Here is a 27,124-nt window from a genome sequence, read left to right as displayed (position 1 = left end):
CGCCCAGTCTTGCATCCTATTTATGTCACGCTGCAACTTCTGACATCCCTCCAGACTATCCACACCACCACCAACCTTCATATCGTCGGTGAACTTACTAACCCATCCCTCCACTTCCTCATCCACATCCCTCCACTTCCTCATCCAGTCCAATAATATTTTCTTTGCTATGGCATCAACATGGCCAGGGATAAAGGGGAATATGATGTAGTGGTAATGTCATTGCACAAATACTCCAGAGGCCTATGCTAATGCTCTGGAGACATAGGTTCAAATCCCACTATGACAGCTGGTGGAATTTAAAGTCAATAAAATCTGGACTTGAAAGCTAGTCTTAATAATGGTGGCTACGAAACTAGCACTGATTATCTTAAGATCCCAACACGGATGTCCCTTTTGGGAAGGAAATCTGCCATCCTTCCCTGGCCTGGTCTACAAGTGACTCCAGATTCACAGCAATGTGGCTGATTCTTAACTACCTCTGAAATGGTCAAGCAAGCCTCTCAGTTGGAAGACAATTAGAGATGGACAATAAATGCCAGTGATGCCCCCCAAAAAAGGAATTTGTGGAGCACTAGAACCAATTGATTGGAGGACAGATGATAACAGAAGTCAATGTGACAGCAGGTGAATGGTGGGTGAACGTTGAGGACGTAGGAAAATTAAGGATATCAAAGCATGACGGCGATGCTTTTGCCTCTCCTGCTGAAGGAGCCACCCTGCTCCCCACACCATTATACTGACATATTATGTCTTTATTCTATTCCTTGGACTTATTAGAAACAGAGCTTATTGGAATATTGATGGGTTTGGTTCATAGATTCTGATCCACCAGGAACTGATTAAGACTTCATTGGCCAAAGCTAATAGCCAACTTTGCGCCGCTCTGAGGTGACACATCACCTTTTCTTTCGCAGTAACTGCTTCCACAAGAAAAAAGGCCACATTTTCCACTGAATTGAACAACAAGGGGAGTTTTCTCACTTGGTATGTGCAGCCATTGTGTCACATCATAACGATGCCAAAAAGAATCTTCAGCTCCAAACTACATCTGCGTGCAGTATCCAATATTGATGTTTATTCACATGCTACAGTATGATACAGTCTCGTCAGCGAAGGGCTACTTTCCATATTGGAGCCCCTATATTTCAAATATGGGTATTAAATTCTACATGCCAGGGAATAGTATTACTGCTGCTGCAAAGACACCAGCAATTTGCCTGGGTAAGGTCTAGCAATAACATGTTGGGTAGAATTTTAAAAAATAACGCTGGCTATATTGGCTGACTCCCCCAGTGGTTGAAGAGTCCATCAATAATGGTGTCCCCAACAGCAGGACAATGGAACAGAAGGGGGACAAACAGAAGGAAGAAACAACAGAGACAGAGAAACAGCAGGGAGGCACTGAGAATGAGGAGCAGCAAGTAATAAAAGTGCTTAAGCCTTGGATTGCTGTATTTCCTGTGTTCACATTAGTGAACTAACCAGTAAAATCAACTGCTTCCATGCTCCTTCTTGATATGTTTCTGTTAAGGTGTATATAGGGCAAAAAGGAACAAATTTATAGGGGGTGGTGGGAAAAACAGTTGTAATAAAAGGAAAAGCCTGGCCATGATATGAAGGCACTGTCAGGATTCAAAGGACAGTTACTTACTCAATGCCACCTCTACAGCTAGTTAAATGGAAGAGACATTTTTTGTGAATAATGTTTCCAGCCGTCAGCCAGAATCTCCATAAAATTGGCTCCTGCATGAGGACTGAACAATGGCTTGTCTGGGAGTCACATCATTTTCGTCTTGTTATCTGGCATGACCCTCAAAGCACCATGATCACCTCCGCCCTCTTTCTAGCCCAGCATTTCAGACAGTTGTTGGAAACGGGCTTCGTCTGCCAGCAGCTGGTTTATGATGCTTATCAGTCCGTTATAATGAAATGGCCATTAACTCACTCGAAAGGTCAGAGTGCAACGCGAACATGACTGACACCACACTCAAACACCACTAAAGAAACGCGAGACCCTTCACTCCCCCGAGACAATTTGTTATGACATTTGTGCCTGCTTTATTCACAATAATGAAAAGCTAGCCTGACCTCTTGATCAACGAATGCCAAAATACTTGTAGCCAGTTTTTGCAGTAAATTATCTTGAGGTGGAATATAACCTCTTTTCACAAGTATATAAAGCTGTATTTGCATTCAAATAAAATTATGTTAGGACAGTGAAAATCTCTATTATACATTTATACTATATATCTTTGTCTGGAGTACAGTGACTATTCTAGTAAAATCAACACCCATTATTTCTCATCAGAGAATTGCCTGTTCCACTTACAGGGCTGTTCCACTCATTTTATTTCTTGTAAAACTCTTTTTTTCCCTGGTCAGACAGTGTGAAAGCACACAGCGAGATCAGGGCAGCATAACACAAGATAGATGTCCACAAGTCTGATATTCAGGAGCTGGGGTATTTAAGTTCAAAGGGAATGTGCATAGCAAGAAAAGAACATGATATATATCCATATATTGCTGTTTACATAGTATGTGCCACCAGCACGTTAAGGCGACCCCAGCCAGTTTTTTCCTTCCTGAAGCAATGCTCAATGCACAGTCATCTTCGGATCGTAGCACGAAGGAGCCAGCAATGATTTGCTTTCAAGGCACTGGTCAGTTGCAAGCACTGTAAGCAGTAGCCTGGAAATTGCTGGGTTAATGCGCACGGGGCTATAATTGTGTTTAAATAGCTTAGTATTTTATGGTAGGAGACACAGCACGAGCTGCCAATCATCACAAGATATCTGCAGATTTATGCTGCTCTACCTGTAGTCATGCAAAAACGGACTCAAACTCCCGTATTTCAAGAAATTGCTGCAAAAAAATTAAGTGCACTGCAGAAAGTGAGTGAAAATACTTACTGATGTAAGGATCACTCTAAGGTTTTATATTTCTGCAATACCAATGGAGAGGAGATGGTGGCCTAGTGGTAATGTAGCCAGACTGGTAATGCAAATGGGATCTCTCTAGCTCAGAAACTGTGGTGTTTCATTCCCACTGATAGCAAATTGTTAAGTCAGAGTTAAATTTAATTTGATTTATTATTGTCACATGTATTAATATGCAATGAAAAGTATTGTTTCTTGTGTGCTATACCAACAAAGCATACCATTCATAGAGAAAAAGAGTGCAAAATGTGGTGTTTCAGTCAAATTGATTCTGTGTACATTATTAACTTAACATTTAATCTTTCCTTTCTGCCTTTTATTTCTCTTTCAATCGATTTTTTCCTTCTCTTTATTTTGTTTTTCTCTTTGTACTCAATTCTAATTCAACCAAGTTGTTTCTGCTTCTTTTTCCATCCTTAAATCTCATCATTTAGGTAGATGGAATGTTGGCCCTGCCATGTCCTAAGATCCCAAGATGCCACATCCCTCTCCCCCATCAGCTCGCACTCCCAACAAGTTAGGCACAAAGCGTTCCAGCTGTAGGGCGAAGGAGGAAAAAGGCTAACCAATAGGTATACTGCAAGATGCTCTGCTCTGGCAAAATCTGGACAGTGTACAAGAAAGAGAAGCCCTGGAAAGTTGTGTAATACAAAAATCGATAGGGTCTGTTATAGAAGTTGGGATTAAATTGCTCAATTGCTCACTAGCCTCTTTCACTTTGATTAATGAAAAGAAATAAACATATTACATGTTAATCTATTAAGTAAAAGGATATAAATTAGTCTGATAATCCATGAGCATGTATATCTGTTATTGTCTTGCAACATAACCCAAGGATTCCCTATGACTTGGGAGTGGAGGCATATCTCAAATCCAAGAGGTTGGACAAGATTATTCAGATATCTGAGATTAACAAATAATAATTACAAACTACAAGGTTCTATCATCAGAGAAATGCGACCTGCATGAACAACAAGCAAGGTGCCACACAATTAGGCAGAAGCTGCGAGGAAGGTATAGATTTTTCATTTCTGTTCACAGTTAGCAATCAGATGCAGTCTCTGAGCTCTACCCTGTGAATGAGCTGCACTAACAGCAAGGGGATAAAAACATAGGGGAAGACATGGTTCTGGCAAGACAAGCTACATTAAGAAGGAGAGGGTTCAGTGACAAGCAGCAAGGCAGATTTGATACTGAGAAAGCTGACTGCCCCATGACCAATGAACACCCCAAGAAGATTCAGTACAGTTGACATCCTTAAAAAAAATCACATATATTCAATTATGTTGGCGGGAGGAGGGTGGGGTCTCTTTGGCAACATTGGGCAGTGAGAGTATAATACCAGCTCATGATCTGAATTTACTGCATCACAATGCTGTTACAACAGAAACAATACATTTTTCTAGCAGATATGAGATATAAAACATAACATCTATTAGTATATTGGATAACTCAGGAATAGCTTAGCAAGTTCCATAGATACACAAACCTTTCAAAAACTTCTGATCAGAGTTAAACACTCAAATTCATTCTCAATAACCAACCATAATGCTATCTCTTTGAACTCTCTTCTGTCTTGGACTAGCAGACCAATCCATTTAAACCTCTGCTAGACAGGTGACCTTCCAATGAACTTGTTAAAAATGTCTTCCCTGTTTCTAACCAATCAATTCTTGCCAAGTATTATTGGTGGAATGCTGGCGAGAGAGGTTATGAAGCACAGTTGGAAAGTCTTAAATCACCCACTAAATACATGACACAGGTAGCATTAAAGGACACCTCAGCAAGACCCAACACATGGTGCCATTAAGATACAAGAAATATCAAGTTATGCAAAGGGGTCAGCGGTTGGCACAGAGTACAAGGCAGATCTGTATTATAGAGCTGTTTAAAATGTTGCATGCCAGCCACTGCTGAGAGGCATTTGGTTTTATTTTGGAGGGCAGCGCTCGCACCTCTTGAGTCAGAAGGGTGTGGGCTCAAGTCTCATTTCAGAGGCTTGAGAACGTAGTCTAGGCTGACACTCCAGTGCAGATCTGATGGAGTGCTGTGCTGTTGGAGATGCCATCTTTCAGACAAGACCTTAAATCGAGTCCCAACTGCCCTCACCAGTGGATGTAAAACATCCCTTGGAACTATTTCAGAGAAGAGCAGGGGAGTTATCCCCCTTGTTCTAATCAATATTTATCTCTCAATCAATATCACTAAAATAGATTATTATCACTAAAATAGGTCATTATGTCATTGTCATTTGTGGGAGCTTGTCGTGGACAAATTGGCTGTTATGCTTCCTGCCTTATAAATGCTTTGGAAAGTCCCGAGTTGCGAACGGTGCTCAGTATAACAGTGCAGCAGACAGGTATGCACCTGTTATCCTCCACATGCAGAGTTCCAGTTACTACAAAGTAAGTTGCAGTTATGTGCAAAGCCTTTTGTCGCAAGGAGAGAAAATTCCCCAGAAAGGCAATGTCCATCCTTCCTGCAACCACCAGTAGCCCTAACAGAGCCAGTAACCATACCCATGCTACCAACTCTGGGCAACTTGGGAATGTTGAAACCCAAGAAAAGGGTAGAACAAATAGTGACTTGAACCTGTTCAACAGGGAAGAAGAAAGCTACACAAAAGTAGTTCTTGACCAAGTAATAATTTTTGGTAAGTTACAGTCATGAAGCCAATCTCTAAACAGGGAGGTCCCACAATTAGTGAACAGGGTGAATGACTAGTTAATCAGGCTTTGGTGGTACTGTTGAAGGAAGACAAGAACACCAGGAATACTCCTAGGTTTCTTCATATCGTGCTCTGGCATCTATTCCATCAACTTAAGCAGGTAGAGGAGGCCTTGGTTTAATTAACGTTTCAGCCGCAAGGTGAAGAAAGCGTAAATTATTAGGGGATTCAAAATACAATTAGAAGGCACATTAGGAGAGTTAATGATCTAAGGGGACTTGTTTCAATGGACAGAGTGGCCTTTGTTTCTCCTATAGTGTTCGGAGTGCCTGATAACAACACTGGATATCAGACATGGAAGGATTCCAGCTTCCAGCAGCTTGATGGCCACATGATATGATGGAACCACAAGTGCCTCTAACATGGTTTCCACATCACCACCGGTGCCACTTCCCACAATGCCGCTTAGGGTAGGATAGATTAACTGTGATTAACATGTCCCATGGGGTGAACTTCATGAAGCCCATGGAAACAGTGACTATTAGAGTTGGCAAAGGTAACCACAATAGCCAGGGTTACTGAAGGCTTCAGGCTGTGCTGGGGCGGCCAAACTAAAATTATTCCATACACAGCACAGCTGAGTAACCAGTCTGCTATTGGAACAAAATAAAAGATTTTTTTGTCATTTCATCCAAACATGAACACCTCTCTGTTAAAACTGTAAGAGTCAGATGAATTTATGAACATACAATTTAATTCTAGACAAAATGATTTTGCTTTTTCCGTTAAACAGCACAGCTTTGATTTCTGACATCATGGACCGCAACAGAAGTAACACAACAATAAAAGGGATAGGGTCTCTTTAAGGACTGCCAATGAACTACTCTCCCATACAGCCAATTACTTCCCCATGTCTGTCAGTCAAAGGAAAAATGACTGAACCCATTAGATCAAACCTTTGCCACTGCTCATAATGCACCTCTTAGGCCTCATTAATCTGAGTCAGCGGCACACAGCCAGCGGTGCTCAACAAGGCAATGAGAGCCTCCCCCACACCCCACGTGAGTCCTCTCATCTCCGAAAACAGTGCTAATCAAGCTATCCTTATTACCCGACTCACTGTCATGTGAACAGCATTCACTCCTAACTGCTCTCATTAGGGGCCCATCTTCAGAGACATCTGACTGGAAAGAAAGTCTGATCACATTAATATTCATGACAATAATTAGTATTCTAGGTCACTGAATATTCATGCTATTATTTTGGTTTTATGGGTTGGACAAAGTCCTTACTGTCAGCATAGAGGGGACTTGCATTCTCGGGCTTTTATAGATCAAAATTCTGTCACACTCACGTTCTGTGCGGAGTGGAAACCTTGTTGTGTGACACTGACAGCTAGCTGACCAAAAGTTTACATCTTTGAAGTTTACAGCTGCGATAAATGAATTTATCAGATGAAACAAAAAATTAACAAGACAATTATAATTCCTGTTAAGCTGCATGGCGCAGGGGTATGCGTTCTGCACTCTTTACTCACTGAAGTGCTTTCTATATAAAGACGTGCAGGTTTAGTGATCGCACACAAATAAATATAAATAAGTTAATGATGTCCTGGAGGGTTTTGATAGAAATTTATGAGAAATTTCAGATTAATGTCAGAAAGACGATTAATAGGCAAAACACGTCTGCGAATGCCTTTTTTATGCCTAGACCCAAGAGTTGCTAAGTGCAATCACACTAACTGTTTTTAAAGGGTTTGAGAATTAAATCAGTCCATCTTAGGTACCAATGAGCAAAGAATTCTGATATGTCACATTGTTAAAGCAATATATTAGAAACTGGAAGCTATTAGACTAGAAGAGCAGACTTTGGATTCACAGAAGTGTGCATTTCTCTTCTAATTACAGCAACCAGCTATACATCACATGTCACAGAGCATTTTTCTGCAGAGCTATTTTATGCTATATCAATCCCAGTCTTCTTCCTTCCTCTCCTGAAGGTGCTGACTCACAGTGAGTTATGTATCTGATTCCATACATACTAGCTACTCTACCTAGCCTCGAGTATATGAACCCAGCAAACGCAGGCACACTACCTGACCCAATGCTGCCTTTAACTGGGCTGGTTTGACTATTTAAATAAAAATGGATCTTCTTGAAAAGGTATCAAAGTTAATCAAGTGAAGCATCGTTTTTCTGTGGCCCTTTGATTTCTGTAAATAGTGCTGATGATGCATTCTTATAGGTTCAAGCACAAAATCACTTGTTCTTGTTTTAGATTCCTGGCCTTTCTATTGTGTGCTAGTTCTAGACACATCTTTATTACCAATAGCCCAACTTGTCTTCTGACGCCTTCTTACAAAATTGACCAGACATGTTTACATTATTATTCTATAAATTGTGTCTACAACTGCAGCAACTTATCTTGGCTTCTCTGGGAGCAGTCCTGTGACCTCCAATAGCGAGAAAGATAAGAGCAATAGCAAGACTAGTGCCTCCAAGTTCCTCTCCAAGTCATGTAGCATCCTGATTTGAGATGGGTCAAAATCCTAGAGCTCCCTTCCAAATAGCATAATTGCATAGTCTCACGACACAGACTGCAGCTATCCAAGAAGGCTCATAACCAACTTCTCAGGGGTAACAATGGGATGGGCAATAAATGCTGGCCTCGCTAGTGAAGCTGAGAATTAATGTTGTTTTTCCAAAGTACAGTCCAATTTGTATGTTTAACGCATTTAAAAACAGGATCCATTTCTTCAGTATATCACAGTTTAAAAATCTCCTAAAGTCTCTTAAAAGGACATAAAAAGATAAAACTGCATTTACTCAATGCATTTCATGACCAGCAGACATTTAGAAGAGGTTTACAACCACTAAGTACTTTCAAGTGCAGTTGCTATTGCAATGGAGGGAACATGGTAACTAACTTGTGCACAGCAGCTTCCACAAATAGTCATAGATAATGATCAGATTCCTTTTATTGACATTGATGGAGGGATGAATATTGACCAGGACAGAAAAAAAATCCCTTATTCTCCAAAGTGATACCACAGGATCTTTTAGTGAGACAGCAGTTAAGGCCTCGGTTTACCAGCATATTTGAATCACAGTGCCTCCAACTGTGCAGCACTCCCTCAGTCCTACATGGGAGCATCAACTCTGATTTCTATGCTCAAGTCCTTGAGTGGAAGTTGAACCCAATACGTTGCAACTCAAAGACAAGCGCAGTAGTAACCCAACCATAGGTGGCCCTTGGTCAGAAAGCAATTGACAGTGTTTTGAGAAAATACACAGCTCTTATTAAAAACTTATTCTTCTGGCAGATTGCAAATGAAATGATTTTGTAGAGCTTGTCCAATAGCGGCTACGCATTTGTGAGTAGAGTCCGCTCTGAATTCAAACTCTTTTTCATTTTGCTCAAGGAAGTTTGAATCATCCAATGGTTAATAACAAGGCAGCAACGTTTATTTTGCATGATTTATAATTGAAGTAATTGATCACTCAAGTGAAACAAATGTTGGGCAACAAATGCTGGCCTTGCCAGCAATGCTCAAGTCCCATGAAAGAATAAAACAACATTAAGAGCAGGAGAGTTTAGTACTCTTTTACAAGTATTACTTCCTCCAAGGCAGTGAACTTTTACCCCATAAACCATACACATAAAATGACCTGGTGAAGGAAAGTCAACTTTGAAATGTGGAGTTCCAATAAATCCACTGCAAGAGAGAGTTAAATACAACTGGTTTTCAAGCCATTACCTGGTATCAACATATTTCTTTGCTTCCCTTCACCCAATATTGTGCTTTAAGCATCCCATCATTCCCCCAGTAAAATATATGGGCCTTATCTGCACTCACGTTTGGTAGGTTCAGACCATGCTGTGCTGGTTTGCCAAAGTTTTCACTGCCAAATTCAGCTCTCTGACCGTGAATCATCAGACAAGTGTGGCTGGGATAAGAGAGACTGATTTAATAGTGTAGCAAACCCTAGTCCGAAATAAAAGGGCAGTCTGAAGGCTACTTACATAATTACACATTAATTATTGACAGGCTAACTTACAGGGCTGTGGGGATGGAACAGGAAACTGGGACTGACTGGATTGCTCTGCAGAGTCAGCATGGAATTGGTGGGCTGAATAGCTTCCTTCTGTGCCATTATCAAACTGTTAATCTATATAGCACCCATAATGACATAATTAAGCAGCCAATGAATTAAAGGTGAGCGGAACTCGTGGCTTTATTTTCTGAAACTACAGCAAACAGGGGTCCCTTGAGCTCAGTAAAAAACAGTGAAGGATAATAACATAGTGCGTAACATGAGTCCTAGTTACTGTCAGCAGTGCAATCACCAGGCATTATTTAAAAGGAGGTGGGATGGGGGCTTATCTAAGCATCTCCATCCCGGTTGAGATTACAGATGTCACTACATGCAGCTGCAGCATTTTTGATTATTCCACTATGCCTTCCCAACCATCAAGCACCACAATCACATGATGTTGGCATCATTGGCTAGGCCAGCATTTATTGCCTAGTGCTAATGGTCCTTGAGGTGGTGGTGAGCTGCCTTCTTGAACAGCTGCACTCCATGTGGTGTAGGTACATCCACAGTGCTGTTTGGAAGCAAGTTCCAGAGTTTTGACCCAGCGACAGTAAAAGAACGGCGATGTAGTTCCAACTCAGGACAATGAGTAGCTTACAACAGAACTTGAATGTGACACAATATCACCATATCATTCAATAACTTTATGGATAGCAATGATTATACTTTGCTTTCTTAAGGGCTAGTTAGTGAAGAGCACAGGGAACATCTTATGAAACATTCAACATAACTTTGACACTTTGGAGTTAATTATTTTAAATGCATTTGCATAAAAAGTTTTGTGCATTGGTTTAATGTCTTGATTAACTCTTATTTTCAATGGAAGAACAATAGCATTAACATTGTGCACATAGCAAATTCATATAAATATAATAACTGGTAGGCTTTTGGAGAAAATAAAAGCCTCATCAGTGATTAAGTTCACTAATCTGCATTGACAGCTTTGCTAAAGTCTCTTTTAAAGAGGAAAAAAAATACAGTACCGTCGGAAAGTGGGAGCGTTTTTCATATTTTACTCTCTCAACTTCTTTAGACTAAATCAAAAATCTGAGAGAAAAAGCATTTTCCTCACTCATTTAATTTGCTAATTACCTCAGACTTAGTCCTTTGCCATCTCTTTAAGCTGTTCCCACGATTCACAGGCAGCTGTTCATCTCAGTGACTCCGAAAAGTGCCAGCCGCTGAACTGATAGAGGGACAGATCACTTTGCTGCTTTATTAGCCACACAACTGGCTGGGAATTGGGAAAAACAGCAAAAAGAACTTGACACTGGTTTCGCATTGTAGCCTCCTGTGTGTGTCAAATTACCACCGGCGCCTGCAGATGCACTGAAGAACTGATCTCTACTTGAGACTGGACACAAGTACAAAAGCCTCTTTCCTAATTCCACAATGCCGAGACCATGGCACAGTGTGCACCTCAGGGCTGGCACGGCCCACTCACAAACTCAATCTCCAGCGGTTACTTTTCTCGGAGCTCCAACCACATTACTCACCCGGATTCTGTGAAATGTGCAAACTGCTCAGGTCTTTGGGCAGGCCGTTTGTTTTGGGACTGGAGAGAGGGGCACAGGCTGAGGTGGCACGAGGGGGCCGCTTCCCTGGGACCTTGACTGTAGTCCGAAGGAGATCAATTTCCTTTCCATGGACATTCTGCATGTAATCCTGGACAGATGTAGAAACATGCTTGTGAAAATCTCAGCATTTAAAATGGTCAATTTTTAAAATAAATCTTGCAAATAAATATAACCAAACAAATGAGCGCAACAAGAATTTAAGTAAATTAAACTAATCAGTCTTTTAATGAACGAGCAAAAGGACTATATTCGCCAAATATGATCCCAACGTTTACAAAACAAAATAGGCTCAACACATCGGCTCAAGTCCAAGCTTCACCCAAAATGATTCTTGTTTAGAGATGGAATAAATCCATGTTATAGACATGGATCAGTTTGAAATAAACACTGGATTTTTAAAACATCTTTTATTTTCTAATTCAACTAATTTTGTCATGGAAACTGCCCGACTACTGGCAGTGACATTTGCCAACATCAAGCCCTGGTTATTGTATGCGCAACAAAAATCTCAGATGCAAGCCAGCTCATCCTAGTTTTCATGTGCAAATGCAGTCTCTGTAATCAATTGTGTCACTTGTGTCCCAAGTACTGATCAGAACAGAAAGATCTTAACAAGACACAAGGGCAATTCAAACCAAAATACTCAAACAACTCTTAACAAGTCACTGGAGACTACTTGATGCAAGTCTCCACAAGTGTGGTCCTTGCAAACCTCTGCCCCGTAACAGCTTGAAAAGAGTAATTGCAAATCCATTTGCATTTATTGCTGTTCATCATCCCCAAAAACGTAACTGGGAGGGCCTCTGGGCCATTGCTCCTCTCGGAGAGCATCAATAAACTAGGTGACTGGGTGCGCAAATCCACCTTCTTTGCTCCTATGCTGCTGCTTGTTTTTACACTGGGCTCCTAATTATGTTGCATCTATTGCCATCCACTTAATTAGCTGCATTAATGTGATTTCTTTTCACATAGTCAAGCAATTAAGAGCTATGATTGAGTTTCATTCAATTAGCCTCAACAAACATGCTAATTGATGCCCCAGATGCAAATGAGGTGCGATGAGGGAAACCTGCTAGCAATCCGCGATTCTGTCACAAAACCACGGCTCTCTAAGCACTGACAGGGAGGCAGCAGCGGTTTGGATACCTCCAGCTCAGCCTCCTGCCACTTCCACTGCACAATGAATTGGTATTTTGCTAATCGACACTGCCATTTAGGGGGAGCTTAGAGAAAAGCAGACACCATGCATTGTTAGATTGAAAGAGTTAAGAATTCCTGCGCACTCTTTACAACAAAGGCAGCTCAAGACTCTCATTGAATAAATCTGTCTCTTTAAAGAAGTTGTTGTGAGCTTTTCCAGGGCAAGGGGCAGGTCTCAGAAAAGGGAAAACGCAGAACAGTTACAAAAGTTCTGGCCCAAAAACTCCTGACAACACTGACCAGGAGAGTTTAAATTTTGCATGATGATTGCAGTTAAGCTAAGAGTACAACATACTTCAAGGAGTCAGAAGAAACTGGCACCAGTGGCATGCTCTGACTTTACATAAATATGGCAAGGTTCCCCATCAGAGACTTTAGCATGCTAACGTTGCCCTCTCCAAGCAGTGAAGGAAATCAACAGACCATTACCACAGCATTATTCATCAACTGCTGACATATACTAACATCTCAAAAGCAATCATGATATAATGTGAGGACATACCAACAGCAAACAGGACATACTGTAAAGAACTGCTACTTGAGTTTCATTCTCTGAATATAATGGAAATATTAGTCTTGCTATATTTCAGAACAGATGAAAAAGTCTTAAGAAGGCACTCAAGAGTTGGCAGAATAAACATACACATACACACACACACACACACATTTACATCTATGGATATGGTAAGAAGAAAATTGTAGTTTTTAAAAAAAAGTCTTGCAAAAATTACTTGATTGATCAATCAACAGCTTACAACTTCATCAGCTGATTCTTAAAGTCCCAACACTCTTCTCTCTCCATAGAGTTTTAATGAGTCAGGATCCCGATTCATTCCACTAAGGCCTGTGCTGCCCCTCAATCCTTGAAGCAAGGAGCGGTGGTCTGCCACTGAAGCTCCAGCAGTACATTGCCAACAAGACAAAAGGTCCGACTGTCTCTACCATCAGCCCACAAGAAGAGTTCGAGAATGCTATGATTAGAATAACTAGAATTGAGAATGAGTGCAGAAGTCTTATTTTCTACCCCACCCTTGCCCATGCAAATGTGGAAAAATTCACCAAATGCAACACAGTTGTGACCATGGTCAGCTAAACAGATCAAAAAACTCAAAAAAACTGCAGCATCCAGCCTAGCCCAATGAAATATTAGGAGGAATATTCCTCGGTAAAATCTAACAAAATTATAGCAGAAATGCAAATATTTCTTCAGAAAAGGAGAAACCTGCATTTACACAGAACCTTTCACAACCTTGGGATGTCCCGAAGTATTCTACAGCTGACAAGAAACCTTTAGAGTGCATTTACTATTGTATTTCATGGGATGTGGCAGCCAATATGTACACAGAAAGATCCAGCAACAGACAACAACCAGACCATCTTTTTTTATTTAGTGATATTGATCGAGATAAATACTGGCCAGGTGTTGGGCAAACTTCCCTGCTTTTCAGTAAATAATGCCAATGTCCCTTTTCATCCACCAGGCGGGTAAACACAAGGAGGACATCAGATGCTGGTCGCGAAATCCCAGAGTGTTAGGATTGGGCATAATGTTTGCACCCAATTTACAATCATAATCCTTCTGCACTGATAACTTTGCTTTGTTGCATTCCCTGCCCTCTTGCTGCATTTAAAAACAAACAAGTCTTTATGTCCAGTTTTTTTTCCTATCAGCTGTTATGTGAATCGAGAGGTATTTGCTTGCTGGTGCCATGGCCAATGAACCAACCGACATCATTAAAATTACTGACCAGATGAGCTGGTCATCATCACATCACTGTGCGTTGGATCTTGCTGTACATGTATTGGCTGCCATATTTCCTGCATTATAATGGTGACTATCCCGCCAGAAGTAGTTTGCTGGGTGCAAAGCACTTTGGGAAATCCTAAAGTGGCAAAAAGCGCAAGGGGAAATGCGAGTTCTTTTATTTGACTAACATCAATCTAATCCCAAGCATTGGTGATGCGAGGTAATTCGCCCTGCAACTGCCACCCTCTCTCATTATGTTGTTCAGCAGGAAGGAAATATCACAGACCTCTGCTTGGCATCCTCCCTTTGATGCCAAATCCAGGTCTAGCAGCTGGTGTAGTGTTAAGGCTAAGTTACGCATCCTTCAGCATAGGCTACTGATAAACTGGAAATGTACTGACCAGGCCCATCTCCAAGACCAAACTCTCCTGAATAGCAATGGCACATCTTCTGAAATGGAAAGCATGGATGAGTTTGACTTGCCTTGCTGCTGGTGAAAAGCAAGCCTCAAAACATCCCATAGCTTCTTACAGCCAATGAGCTTCTTATAAGGCTGTTGTAATGCAGGAAAATCAGCAACCAATATGTGCACAGAAAGCTCCAACAAACAATGTAATGAGATAATGATCAGATAATCAGTAATACTCATGTCAGTTGAGGAATAAGTGTTTGTCTTTAAGTGTTTGTCTTTGAAATAATGCAACCAGATATTTTGTATTATTCTGAGAGGGCACAGGGCGCCTCGGTTTAACAGCTCCTATGAAAGGTGGCACTTCCGACAGTGCAGTGCATGCACCAGCCTCTGAAATGGGGCTTGCACCCACAACCTTCTGACCCTGAGGTAACAGCTCCATCCGCTGGGCCGCAGCCAACACATTCTTTATTCTTAAATTCATAATTAACCAATGACTCCATGTTAGAAAAGTCAAGGGGTGAGGCGGGGGCGGTGGAGAGTGCATGCAAAAGCTATCTTTTATTTGAAATAGCAGTCTTTTGGTGTGCTAGTTACATTGTTAAAAATTCCTGACAGTCTTTCAAAAACCTGCCTATCTGGTGCAAAACCAAACAGATGGGAGTCCTATTCCTAAATGTGTTTTCAAACAATGTATTTTCTCCCTGTAATCTTGGTTTGTGATTTCCCTAATGTAACCGAAAATCTTCATCAATAATATTTTTATCTCCGGCACCAGCTTCCTTAATTGTCTGGTAACTGAAATTATACTTAACAATTTAATTGTATGGACCTTCGGGTGTCATTAACAATTAAACAACTCAAATTAGGGAAAGCACTAATTGGGAGCCAGGACAGTTGGCTCTCTCACTCTCAAAATAGGCAGCATACATTGAAGCTGGCTTAACACTTGCACAATATTTTATCATAACAGCAGATTGGTATAGCTGCAGATAGCATTATATCCTTCACAAAGTTAAAATGATTTAACTTTTTGAAGCTAAATACTTGGAAGGAGAAATATATACTGAGCTATTGACAAAGAGCGGGCCTAAATTTTTCACTCTTTCAAAGGGCCAGTAAAGGTACAATGGGCCTTCTCCTGCTAGTTCTAGATGTAACATAAAATCTACATGCTAAAATCAGTGGTTGCTGCCTTCTTTATTTTACCTCTCCACTACTTCTAAGTAATAACATTGGAAAGTCTGTGGGACATTGAAGATGGCTATCATTTAATATAATCTCCTTACTGCCATGCTCATTGTGAAATCAGAATCTGCTTCACATCCATTAGGATTAAAATTCAATTAGTAGCGAGCTTATTGAACGGAAGGCTCTTGGGTTAAAAGCCACACTGCACCTCTGCATCCACAGCTGGATGACATTGCGCAGGTGACTGAAGTTAGAATTGTTCATCTGTACACATCTGTGAAGATGAGTATATGGATGTGACTGAAAATCGGAAATGGCACAGAGCTTTATCAGCTATCCTGTGATCATGGATAAGGGTGGGAAGTATTAGAAATTAACATCTGTGTACAGGAGTTGGTAATTCCAGCCATGTACATGTGAAGATGTGACAGCGATTCCAGTTGTGTACTGGGATTGGTGTTACAGTGATTATAGCCTGTACAAGTGTTGGTGTGACAGCTGTTCCAGCTGTGTGCAGGTGTGGTCGTGGCAATGATTCCAGCTGTGTACAGGTGTTGGCCTGACAGTGATTCCAGCTGTGTACAGGTGTTGGTCTGACAGTGATTCCAGCTGTGTACAGGTGTTGGCCTGACAGTGATTCCAGCTGTGTACAGGTGTTGGCCTGACAGTGATTCCAGCTGTGTACAGGTGTTGATCTGACAGTGATTTTTATATTTTATTTCAGATATTTTATATTTTCCATTGGATTATAACTTCAGGTATCTCAGACCTTACTTTTTTTATATATATATATACAGGTGTTGATCTGACAGTGATTCCACTGTGTACAGGTGTAGAATTGGCTGTAGCTGCAGCTTCATATAAATAAGATGGAATGCAACTTCAGCATGGGCACAGAATTGGAAGGGGCTGGATAGGCCACCAATTATACATGTGGTCCGATTTCTTTGTTTGACTTTACACCAGTTTGTCCTGAGAACTGATGAAAGTGCTGTCCCCATGTTCTGTTCGGTCCCTGTTGGAATCTAACTCCTAGAGAGCACATGGCTAGGGATGCAGTTCAGGTGTGATTATCGCTGTGGCATGGCTTGTATCAGTAACAGTTGTTAGAGTGCAAGTGTGACAGGGTGTACCTCTTCATCACAGTTTGGTGGGGAGGGAATAGACAGAGCGGGAGAGAGAGATGGAAGTGCAGTACAACTGGCAGCCATGGCCCAGAGGGTCACTCTCTTCTCTGAGTCAGGAGATTGTGGGTTCAAGTCTTGCCTCAGAGACTTTAGAACATAATTTAGGGAGTATTGCGTTGTGAAGCATCATCATTCAGATGAAACTGAGTCCACATCTCTCTTCTTAAGTGAAAATAGAAGATCCTGCGGCACTATTTTGAAGAGCAGGAGAGTTCTACCCAGTATCCTAACATTTATTCCTCAAACAATATCAATAAAACTCAGTTAGTTTGATCATTATCACATCGCTGCTGGTCAGAGCTTGATGCGTGCAAATTGATTGTCACAGTTCCTATATTACAAGAATGACTATACTTCATGGACTGTGAAGCACTTGGGACATCCTAAAGCCTATAGAAATGTACATCTTTCTTTCAAAAGGGGCAGAAAATTGTCCAAACAAATGTCAAACAGGTCTATACCTGAAACTGTTTTTACTTTATTTTGATTAAGCAAGGTGCCTTCTAAAGGGTGACCCTCCAAAGCCATGTTTTAAATGCCTTACCAGCAGTGAGTGGGCTGTAACTTACAGTTGCCAATTGGGCAGGAGGCACAAGGGCAATTGAAGAGCAGAGTTCAGAGGTATCAAAATGGGCGCTTGGTTATCATTAAGGCAGATGGTTTATTCCATACCATTTCTACAGACTGAGCAAATAGCAAAGCAGCTTACACAGGTAGGGTCAAGAGCTTGTATATCAACACACCATTTGACATAATAAGACGCGGAAAAACACTGCAGTAAACAACACCTCTGTGAACTGCTGTGGCCAGAAGGGAAGGGATATTCATTGAAAAGAAACTTCAAAGATATATCAACTACCGCAAGCAAAATTAACAGCTGGTTCAAAGAGTGACCGAGACCAATTTCCCAAAAAAAACTTTTCAGGTTTTTTTTGATTATAATCAAGACAAATAGTGTCTGGAAAAGATGCAAAACAAGCTGTCGACCTGTGAAAAGCTGTCCAGGTTCCCGTTGCTTCTGGAGTTCAAAGGCATAATACACAGAGCCTGCAGCTAATGGGAAGCAGCGCTAATTTTAAAGGCATAAAATGCTATAAACTGGCCTTGGGGGCAGACAGCTTCGAAGCAAGTTGCACCTAAATAAGACATGGTTCATTTAATTCACAGCTTAACCTAATGTAACAATCAGGCTACATCTTGCCTAAAGTTGCAGCAAAGAAATAGCCAATACTGTGCAGCAGCCACACAAGTGCACAAGAACAGCCGCCAGATTGGTTTTTGACAAACAATATTTCACATATGACAGGCAATGCAAACAGCAGCGTCCCAAAATAAATACAACCAAATATAAAATGCAAAATCACACAGCTTTCATTGTTTTACTTTTGGTCACACTTCCCATCACAGCACACCTGAATAGAACCTGTCATTTGAACATGTCCCTTACCTGAACTAACCTGACCTGTCACCTGAATGGATTCATCACCTGAACAAAGCTAACCTTTGAACTGAGCCATCAGGTCAACAGACTTGTCCTTGCATTCTCTGCAAAAACCAAAGGTCTATCTTTGGGATTAGGCGACTTGGTTTAAATAAAACAAATCTGTGCTGAAAATCACATCCACTGAAAAGGAGTAGCTTTCTCTCCATAGTTACATTGCTCTGACCTTTAAACATAGTCACCTTTATTTCGACAAACCAGCCCAGTTCTTTTACAGGTCTTTGGACAAAACCCACAGCACCATTCATCCCATTTTGTGACACAACACTGACCTCTCCCAGGGTGTGAAAGGCCCCAGTTCTAGTGATCACAGCAGAATTAAATAGACCATTAAGGATCCATGTTCCCTCCCTGTTAGAAATTTTACTCTTCTTAAAACCAGTTGTGATTGTTACTTTTTTTTCAAATGCTTAAACCTCAGCAATAAAAGGATGAAAAAATACACAAACCATGCAGCTAAAAGTTATTATTTATACAATATTGGAAAATTTGCAGAATGATTGCTTCCACTTATTAACAAAAATGCAAAATCAGATTCTGCACATGACCAGCATTGACTGCAAGCTCCGGTGAGCTGCCTGGTTCTGTTCCTGGCCATCGTAAACAGTACCAGTGTACAGGGAACACAACTCAATGCTTTGAATCATTCACATGAGAAATATATTACACTTTTTTTTAATTTCAAAATTGGTCCAGATGGAGTCATCACTTTGACAATCGCCCCCCAGCTTTACTTTAATCATGCTTCATTTCCGTAAAACAAGAAATTTAAACATTAGTGCAAGCTGCCAGCAGGGTAAATGGCTGCAAAGGAAGAATGAAGCTCAATGGTGTCACTAGTTATTGCAATCTTTAATTGTAATGATTAAAAATGCACTGATAGTACAACAGGGACAATATTAAATCCCACCAAAAATAGTCAACACGGCAAAGCTTGCATTATCCATCCATCCTTAAAAAGAGTTGCATGCAAGCAGTCTTGCATACAGTGCACAGTCACGTGTGCAAGCACATGGTGACATAGGAAAAAACATATGTACACACGTATGCAAGTCACACAATCATGCAGACTATGTTTCACACATGTAGTTCATCATGCACACATGTACAGACACAGAGACAACAAACAGACACACAGAGACAGGCGCAGACAAATAGAGACACACACAGACACAATATTTGCATTCATTCATAGACATTGTTTTAAGTAATACAAACAACAGATCTCTTTGGCTGTTTGCCACAGGCAAAGTACTGCCGTGCCAACTAATTAGCACCCTTCTCTCAGACAGTATAAATTGTTGCTCCCTTTGAATTATGGTATTCTTGTGTCTATCCTGATGAGTGCAACATGAAAAGCTTCGACAGCAGGTCACTTTTTTCAGCAATACGAAAGTGGATTGTGTGTTTAGGATGCTGATTCAAGTAACACTTCCATTTCATTTATTGCTGTTACATGAATACATGGATTGCCCTTGCTAGATCATGACGGCTCAGGGAGCAGATGCGTCGCCTGGTGTAAAGCAGAACAAGCCAAACAAATCAGTTCCAGGTTTGATCACAAGAAAAAGACAGGTAAGAGAAGTCACTGGTCATCATCTGTCTTCTCAATGAGTCGAAGCGTTTCAGCTCTAACATCCTAACCCTGAAAATCACAATTTCCTTGAATACGTTTTTCCCTGTTATTTAGTTAAACTTCCCCTTTAGCCTTCGCTGCTTCGTGCTAGCCTCCTGTCATTGTTCAAATGATTACTGCTTCTGCCCTGTTTTTCACCTTGCAAACCTCTAAGGCCCTCCAGTGCAACCCTTCAAAGGTGAACATATCCAGGCTGGGGTTAAGGACTGATATTGGGACAAATTATTGATCTTACATCCATATGGGCAGATGGTGGGACCGCAGCAACAACAGTTATGGCAGCAACAACAGTTATGGCAGCAGCCTCTTCACTGCTACATCATCTTACACTGCCAGCCCTATCAGAGGAAAAGAGCAGGGGGCTTTGGGAAGCGGTCCACTGCTGAAGCTGAAAGGAGAATTTATTCATTTACAGAATGTGGGTATCACTGGCTAGACCAGCAATTATTACTCATCCCTAGTTGCCCTTGAGAAGGCGGTGGTGAATTGCCTTCTCAAACCGTTGCAATAAAGTCATCAACGAAGCATTTGAAGTTGGTTGGGCCTAGGACACTACCCTGATGAAGTCCTGCAATGATGTCCTGGAGCTCAAATGATTGACCTCCAACCATTACAGCCATCTTCCTTTATGTGAGGTATGACTCCAACCAGTTTTCTCCAATCAAATCCAGCTTTGCTAAGGTTCCTTGATGCCATACTCGTCAACTGCTGCCTTGATGTCAAGGACAGTCACTCTCACCTTACTTCTGAATTTCAGCTCTTTCGTCTGTTTTTAAACCAAGTCTGTAAAGAGGTCAAGAGCTGAGTGATCTTGGCAGAACCCAAACTGTGTCTATGAGCAGGTTATTGCTGAGTAGGTGCTGCTTGATAATACTGTTGATGACCCTTTTCATCACTTTTCTGATGACCGGGTGCAGATGGGCGGGGCAGTAATTGTCCTGTTCCTTATATATAGTACATACTGGGCAATTTTCCGCAGGTAGATGCAAGAGCTGTACTGGACCAGCTTTGGCTACAATGGCCCTGCAGATTAACTCCACATATGTTGGCAGCTCTGTGGATGGAGAGGGGGTAGGGGGGGCTGACAAAATCTTCCGGTTTCCTCCCACAAGTCTGTAAGACGTACTGGTTAGGGTGCATTGGCCAAGCTAAATTCACCCTCAGTGTACCCGAACAGGTGCCGGAGTGTGGCAAATAGGAGATTTTCACAGTAACTTCACTGCAGTGTTAATGTAAGCTTACTTGTGACAACTAATAAATAAACTTTAAAACTTTAATTATTCTAATTGGCCGCCTGCCTCCAATCAGTGGACAGCTGAGCTGCGGCTGCCTCTCCCGCTGCTGATCAAATGGTTCAGCAGCTGGACTGCATTGGCAAGCCTGGCATTTTAGCAGCTCCCACACTGCCATCTAGCCCAACAGCTCGACAGCTGGTAAAATCTCACCCCCTTTTTCTTCCTTTGTAACTCAAATCTCTGATGCCAGCATCAGCTTTCCCTGCGTGTGCTAAGTGAGTCAACAGAGGAACAGGGCTGGTGCTGCTGCAATCTCATTAAAATAGACAAATCATAGAATGGTTACAGCAGAGAAGGAGACCATTCAGCCTTCAATGTCTAGGCTGGCCCTCTGAGGAGTAATTCGCTTTGTGCCATTCCCCCGCCTTTCTCCCTGTAGTCCTGCACATTCTTCCTTTTCAGGTTATAATCCAATTCCCTTTCGAAAGGCTCAGTTGAACCTGCCTCCACCACACTCAGTCACTACTCCTAGCCACTCGATGTGCAAAAATTTCTCATGTCTTTGCTTCTTTTGCCAATTAGCTTAAATCTGTGCTCTCTCTCTTTCCTTCCACCAATGGGAACAGTTTTTCCCTCTCTGTCCAGACCCTCATGATTTTGAACACCTCTATCAAATCTCCCCATAACCTTTCCTTCTCCAAGAAGAATTATCCCAACTTCTCAAATCTATCGACATAACAGACGTCTCTCATCCCTGGATCTACTTTCATGAATCTTTTCTGCATCAATGCCTTTACTATTGAAGCCCAGGGTTCTGTATGTTTAATTAACCGCTCTCTCAACCTGTCCTACCACCTTCAATGATTTATGCACATATACAGCCAACACCTCTGCTGCTACAACCCTTCTAGAATTTTTTACATTTTTTCCACAGGTAGGTTTATTTTATTCTCTTTGTGTTTGATCGATCAAAATTAATCAATTCACACTTATCATTACATTTCATCTGCCTCCTCATCTGCCCATTCCACCAATTTGTCTATGTCTTTTTGAGGTTCCACACTATCCTCAGATTATAATGCTTCCAAAGTTTCACGTCATCTGCAAATTTTGAAATTGCATCCTGTACTTCAAGATCTAGGTCATTAATGTATATCAGGAAGAACAAAGGGGCTTAACAGGACCCCTGTGGAACTCCACTACAAACTTTCAAGGCTGTGAATTCTCCCACCCTCTGGCATCACCCGAGTATAAAGAATTTTGGAAAATTATGGTCTTTGCAATTTTCACTCTCACTTCTCTTTGTATCCTTGGATGCATTTCATCCAGTTCTGCTGTAAAGGCACCTTATCCAATACCACCTCCGTATCAATTTTAAACCATTCAAGTACCTGCCTCTTTCACCATGATGTACAAACCTTTTCTTCCTTGGTAAAGACAGATGCAAATTATTCACTGACTTCAGCCATGCCCACGGCCTCGACGTAAATCCCCTTTCTGATCTCTGATCGGCCTCACTCTCCCTTATACACTGTCATTAATTATATATTAAAGACAACTTTGAAATTCTCTTTTATGTTGGCTGCCAGTCTCCTCTCATACTGTCTCATTGCTTCTCTTCTTTGTTGTACCAATTCCCCTCTGTTTTCAGCTTGGTTCTCCGTTGTATTATCCATCCACCTGACATCTGCCATAAGGATACCTTTTCTTCATCTTAAGGTCTATCTCTTTTGTCATCCAGGGATTTGCTTGCCCTACCTTTCCTCTTCATGGGAATATATCTTGACTATGTCCCAATTATCACTTCTTTAAAGGAATCCTATTGTTCAGGTACAGTTTTGTCTGCCAATCTTTGATTCCAATTGATCTGGATCAGACCTGTTCTTACCCCATTGCAGTTGGCTTCCCTTCAGTTAATTTTTCTTGATTGTACTTCGTCCTTTCCAAAGCCAACCATAGAATGATCAATGTTTCCTGACTGACACTTGATAGACTTGGCTCACTTCAGACCCAAGAATCAGGGCAGGCAGTGCTTCAATCCTTGTTGGATTGGAAACATGATGCTGTAGAAAATTCTCCCAACTCTAGGAACTTTTGCTCCTCTGTGCCCTTTACACTCCCATTTACTGTGTCCATATTCAAATAATTAAAGTCCCCCATTACAACCACTCTGCAATTTTTACACCTCTTTGCAATTTCCTTGCAAATTTGTTCTACTAAATATTTTCTGCCAGTTGGTCGCCAATAAGCTCCACTGGGCAGTATAGGTGGATCTTTTTTGGCTCTAGTCAAATAGATTCTGCCTTTGACAGAAGATCCAGAGATAACTACTTTTGAGATCCTGCTTGACAATTTCCTACCTACTCCCTAAATTCTGACAGCAGGATCACATCCCAATTTCTACTTGTGTTGGTGGTTCCAATGTAGACCATGATTGTTGTCTGCTCACTCTCCCTCCCTCAGGGAGCTCTGCAGTTGTTTAGTAACAGCCTTGAACCTGGCATCAATGAGACAACAAACCCTCCTGGATTCAAGTCTGTGACCAAATAAATGTCTGTCCACTTTCCTAACCATTTAATCTCGCATCGTTATTGTTCTTCCAGTCTTCTTCGTGCTTCCCTGTGCAGCTGTTGTGCTATGAGCTTAACTCTGGCTGCATTCCCCAAATGAACCATTACTTTGACCAGTATTCAGAACTTCAAAGACTGAGAGGTACTCAGGGGTCTCCTACTCTTGCCTTGACCTTTCAAATTGTCTTGTAATTGGTTATTCCCTCTCTCCCTGCATACTCTTAAGCTGCAGGATGACCACATCTATAAGCATGCTATCCAGGAAGCTCTCGACCTCAGAGTTGTTGAGGGTTTCTGACTGGTATAGAGAGGAGCTCCAAATAGGAAATGCATGTGGTGTGGACACTTGAAGATTAAACTGGATTTTGGGAGAGACTCCATAGGTTAATAGCCCATAAGCAACTGGTATACACAGAATGAGTGGCAATGTACCAGTGAGTGCAGGAGTAAGCTCAGATCACACCCAAAACTACAACTTTGAAACATGCTCCAGACATCTTTCATAGAACAAGATTACACAGCCATACATTCCTGGAAGGCGTTAGTTTTGATCTCAAAGAATATTGAAGGATTCATATTGTTGTGGGAAAGCATAAATGCAAGATGAACACAAATAAATCAATAATGCATTTCATCTTCTCCCAAATTGTGGTGATAATGCAAGACTCAGTGTCACAAGGAGTAGTCTACCAGATGGTGGATCTTGCATCATTTCTTTATGGGTACTGGGCCTGGCTGACCTATCTATATCAGAAGGTGACTAGCAACATTCCATCTTTACTCTCTGAGATCTATTTGCAACATCAAGTGGCAGGACAAACTCCCCAACGCTGACGTACTTGCAAAGTGCTGCTTACCTGACATTTAGAGCTTGGTTATCAGAGCTCAGCTTTACTGGGTCGATCGTGTGGTTCACATGGAGGATTCCCACAAACCAAAGCAATACGCTACTGCCGGCTGAACACGGGAACCCACACCATAAGATGTCCCAAACTTAGATATCAAAACAATCTGCAAGCTAATCTCACATCTGGATCCCAATACACAGGGAGAAAAAAAAAATCAACCTTGGACAAATCCAAATGCAAAAGTCTGTCATCAAGTATACCGACATTCAAGGAAAACAGAGTCATATGCCTTCAGGATAAGGGAGTGTGATGCATAGACGATGCCTCCATCTAACACTGAATTCATATACAGTGTTTGCAATCTGTTATGCAAATAGAGACTTGGCCGAACATCACACACACAACAAAGCATCAATCTATACTATAGAGTGTTTTTAATTACTGAAGACTTGTCCATCAAAGCAGCAGGGTGGCACAATGGTTAGCACTGGTGCCTCACAGTGCCAGGGACCCGGGTCACGGACTGTGTGGAGTTTGCACTTTCTCCCCATGTCTGTACAGGTTTCCTCTGGGTGCTCCGGTTTCCTCCCACAGTCCAAAGATGCGCGGGTTAGGTTGATTGGCCACGATAAATTGACCCTAATGTGAGGGAGATTAGCAGGGTAAATGAGGGTTATGGGAATAAGGCCTGGATGGGATTGTGGTCGGTATGCACTCAATGGGCCAAATAGCCTCCTGTAGGGATTCTATGAAAGTGACAGCAGAATCATGCTGCATTTAACGGGACGGTCAATAAAACCATAAGGGAGAAGATTATGCTCATAGAGTGAGATTAATAAAGGAGAATGAAGAAGAGAAACACATTGGTAGATTGAGATTAAGTAGAACAGGAGGAAGTTTGTGTGCAGCATTCAGACTGGTATAGACCAGAATAGTGTTTCTCTGCGCTATATGTTCGATGTAGTTTCAAAAGTTATAGAGTAATTTTAAGCAACATCTTAAAATGCCATAATATTGAAACCCAAAGTTATAAACCAGCTGAGTGAATTTAAGGGTATTTCCACCAATTCAATTCTAGGAACAACAGCGCCTCCCAGCTGACTGTGAAAGTGACTAGCCCAGAGTTTGAGAAGAGTTGGATGAAATTGCACACTTACATGCAAACTTGGATGATAGGTCAAGAGCCCATTGTCACACAGTGTTACGTACTTCTTCTTCCATTCTTTGTTCAGTGACTTCCCACTCCTCTTAAGTAGCATACCCTGTGGGGGGTGAAAAGAACATAACAGGTTGATGGGTGCTTAGGCAAACTTGCATGTTAAAAAAGTCGACTGCAACACTGAGTGGTTTCATTGGCTCCATTTTGCGGCTGTACATTGCAGGACCTCCTGCAATCCCACTGTTTTTGGATCCACATTTTTAGGGCCTTTAAGTCAAAAGCCTGAATGCATCGCCTCAACATTATTTGCCCATTCTTAGAGAAACAGTGCCAGCATCCAACAGAATGGCCAGTACCTATTTCAGTGGCTGAAACCTTGTCCATCTCTTTATCCATTAGCTGGATTTTCAGAGTATGAGCTTCTCCAGGATGAGATAAATACAAATCATATAAAAATAAATTACAAAAGCAAAATACTGCAGATGCTGGAAGTCAGAAATAAAACAAAAGGGAAATGCTGGAAATATTCTGAAGATCAGGCTGCACCTGTGGAGAGAGAAACTGAGTTAAAGGTCAGTAACCTTTTATCAGAAGTGGGGAAAGCTGGGTTATGAGCAATGAAAGGGGTGGGTGGTGGGAGGAAGAACAAAACAAAAGGTCTATGATAGGGTGGAGGACAGGAAAGATTAAATAAAAGGATTGGCAATTTGACAAGTACAGGCCTGGATTTTCTGATTATGCCCTCCATGGGACTGGAAAATCGTGGCAATAGAAACAAGATACAGGTCGAGAGGTGGTGTTAATGGCAGGATCGTGAATAGCTGTCCCCTGAAGTTAAAGAGCACTAGAGGGAGGGACAATCAACGGGAGAAAAAAACAGCAAAGCAAAAGAAAACAAAATGGAGGTACAGTTTATGTATAAAATTTGGTGAATTTGGCGGCACGGTGGCACAGTGATTAGCACTGCTGCCTCACAGTGCTAGGGACCCGGGTTCGATTTCCGACTAGGGTTACTGTCTGTGCAGAGTCTGCAAGTTCTCCCTGTGTCTCCATGGGTTTCCTCCAGGTGCTCCAATTTCCTTCCATTGTCCAAAGATGTGCAGGTTAGGTGGACTGACCATGCTAAATTGGCCTTACTGCCAGGGGGATTAGAAAGA

General features: G+C 41.5%; 1 protein-coding gene across 1 annotated transcript in view; it reads right to left on the bottom strand.

The window, feature by feature from the left end:
- Window positions 1-27,124, bottom strand: part of agap1 (ArfGAP with GTPase domain, ankyrin repeat and PH domain 1) — a 712,549-nt gene that overhangs the window by 151,740 nt on the left and 533,685 nt on the right. Inside the window, exons 10-11 of the mRNA XM_080198627.1 lie at window positions 25,966-26,070; window positions 11,201-11,369 (exon numbers count right to left, since the gene is read on the bottom strand). Of these exons, the coding sequence (XP_080054753.1) occupies window positions 11,201-11,369; window positions 25,966-26,070 (274 nt within the window). The remainder of the gene's footprint in view (window positions 1-11,200; window positions 11,370-25,965; window positions 26,071-27,124) is intronic.

The sequence above is a fragment of the Carcharhinus amblyrhynchos genome, chromosome 11, assembly GCF_965287045.1.
Source record: "Carcharhinus amblyrhynchos chromosome 11, sCarAmb.v2.hapA, whole genome shotgun sequence".
In the NCBI taxonomy this organism is placed as follows: domain Eukaryota; kingdom Metazoa; phylum Chordata; class Chondrichthyes; order Carcharhiniformes; family Carcharhinidae; genus Carcharhinus; species Carcharhinus amblyrhynchos.
The sequence above is the reverse complement of the archived record's forward strand: the minus strand, read 5'-3'. Positions and strand labels throughout refer to the sequence as shown.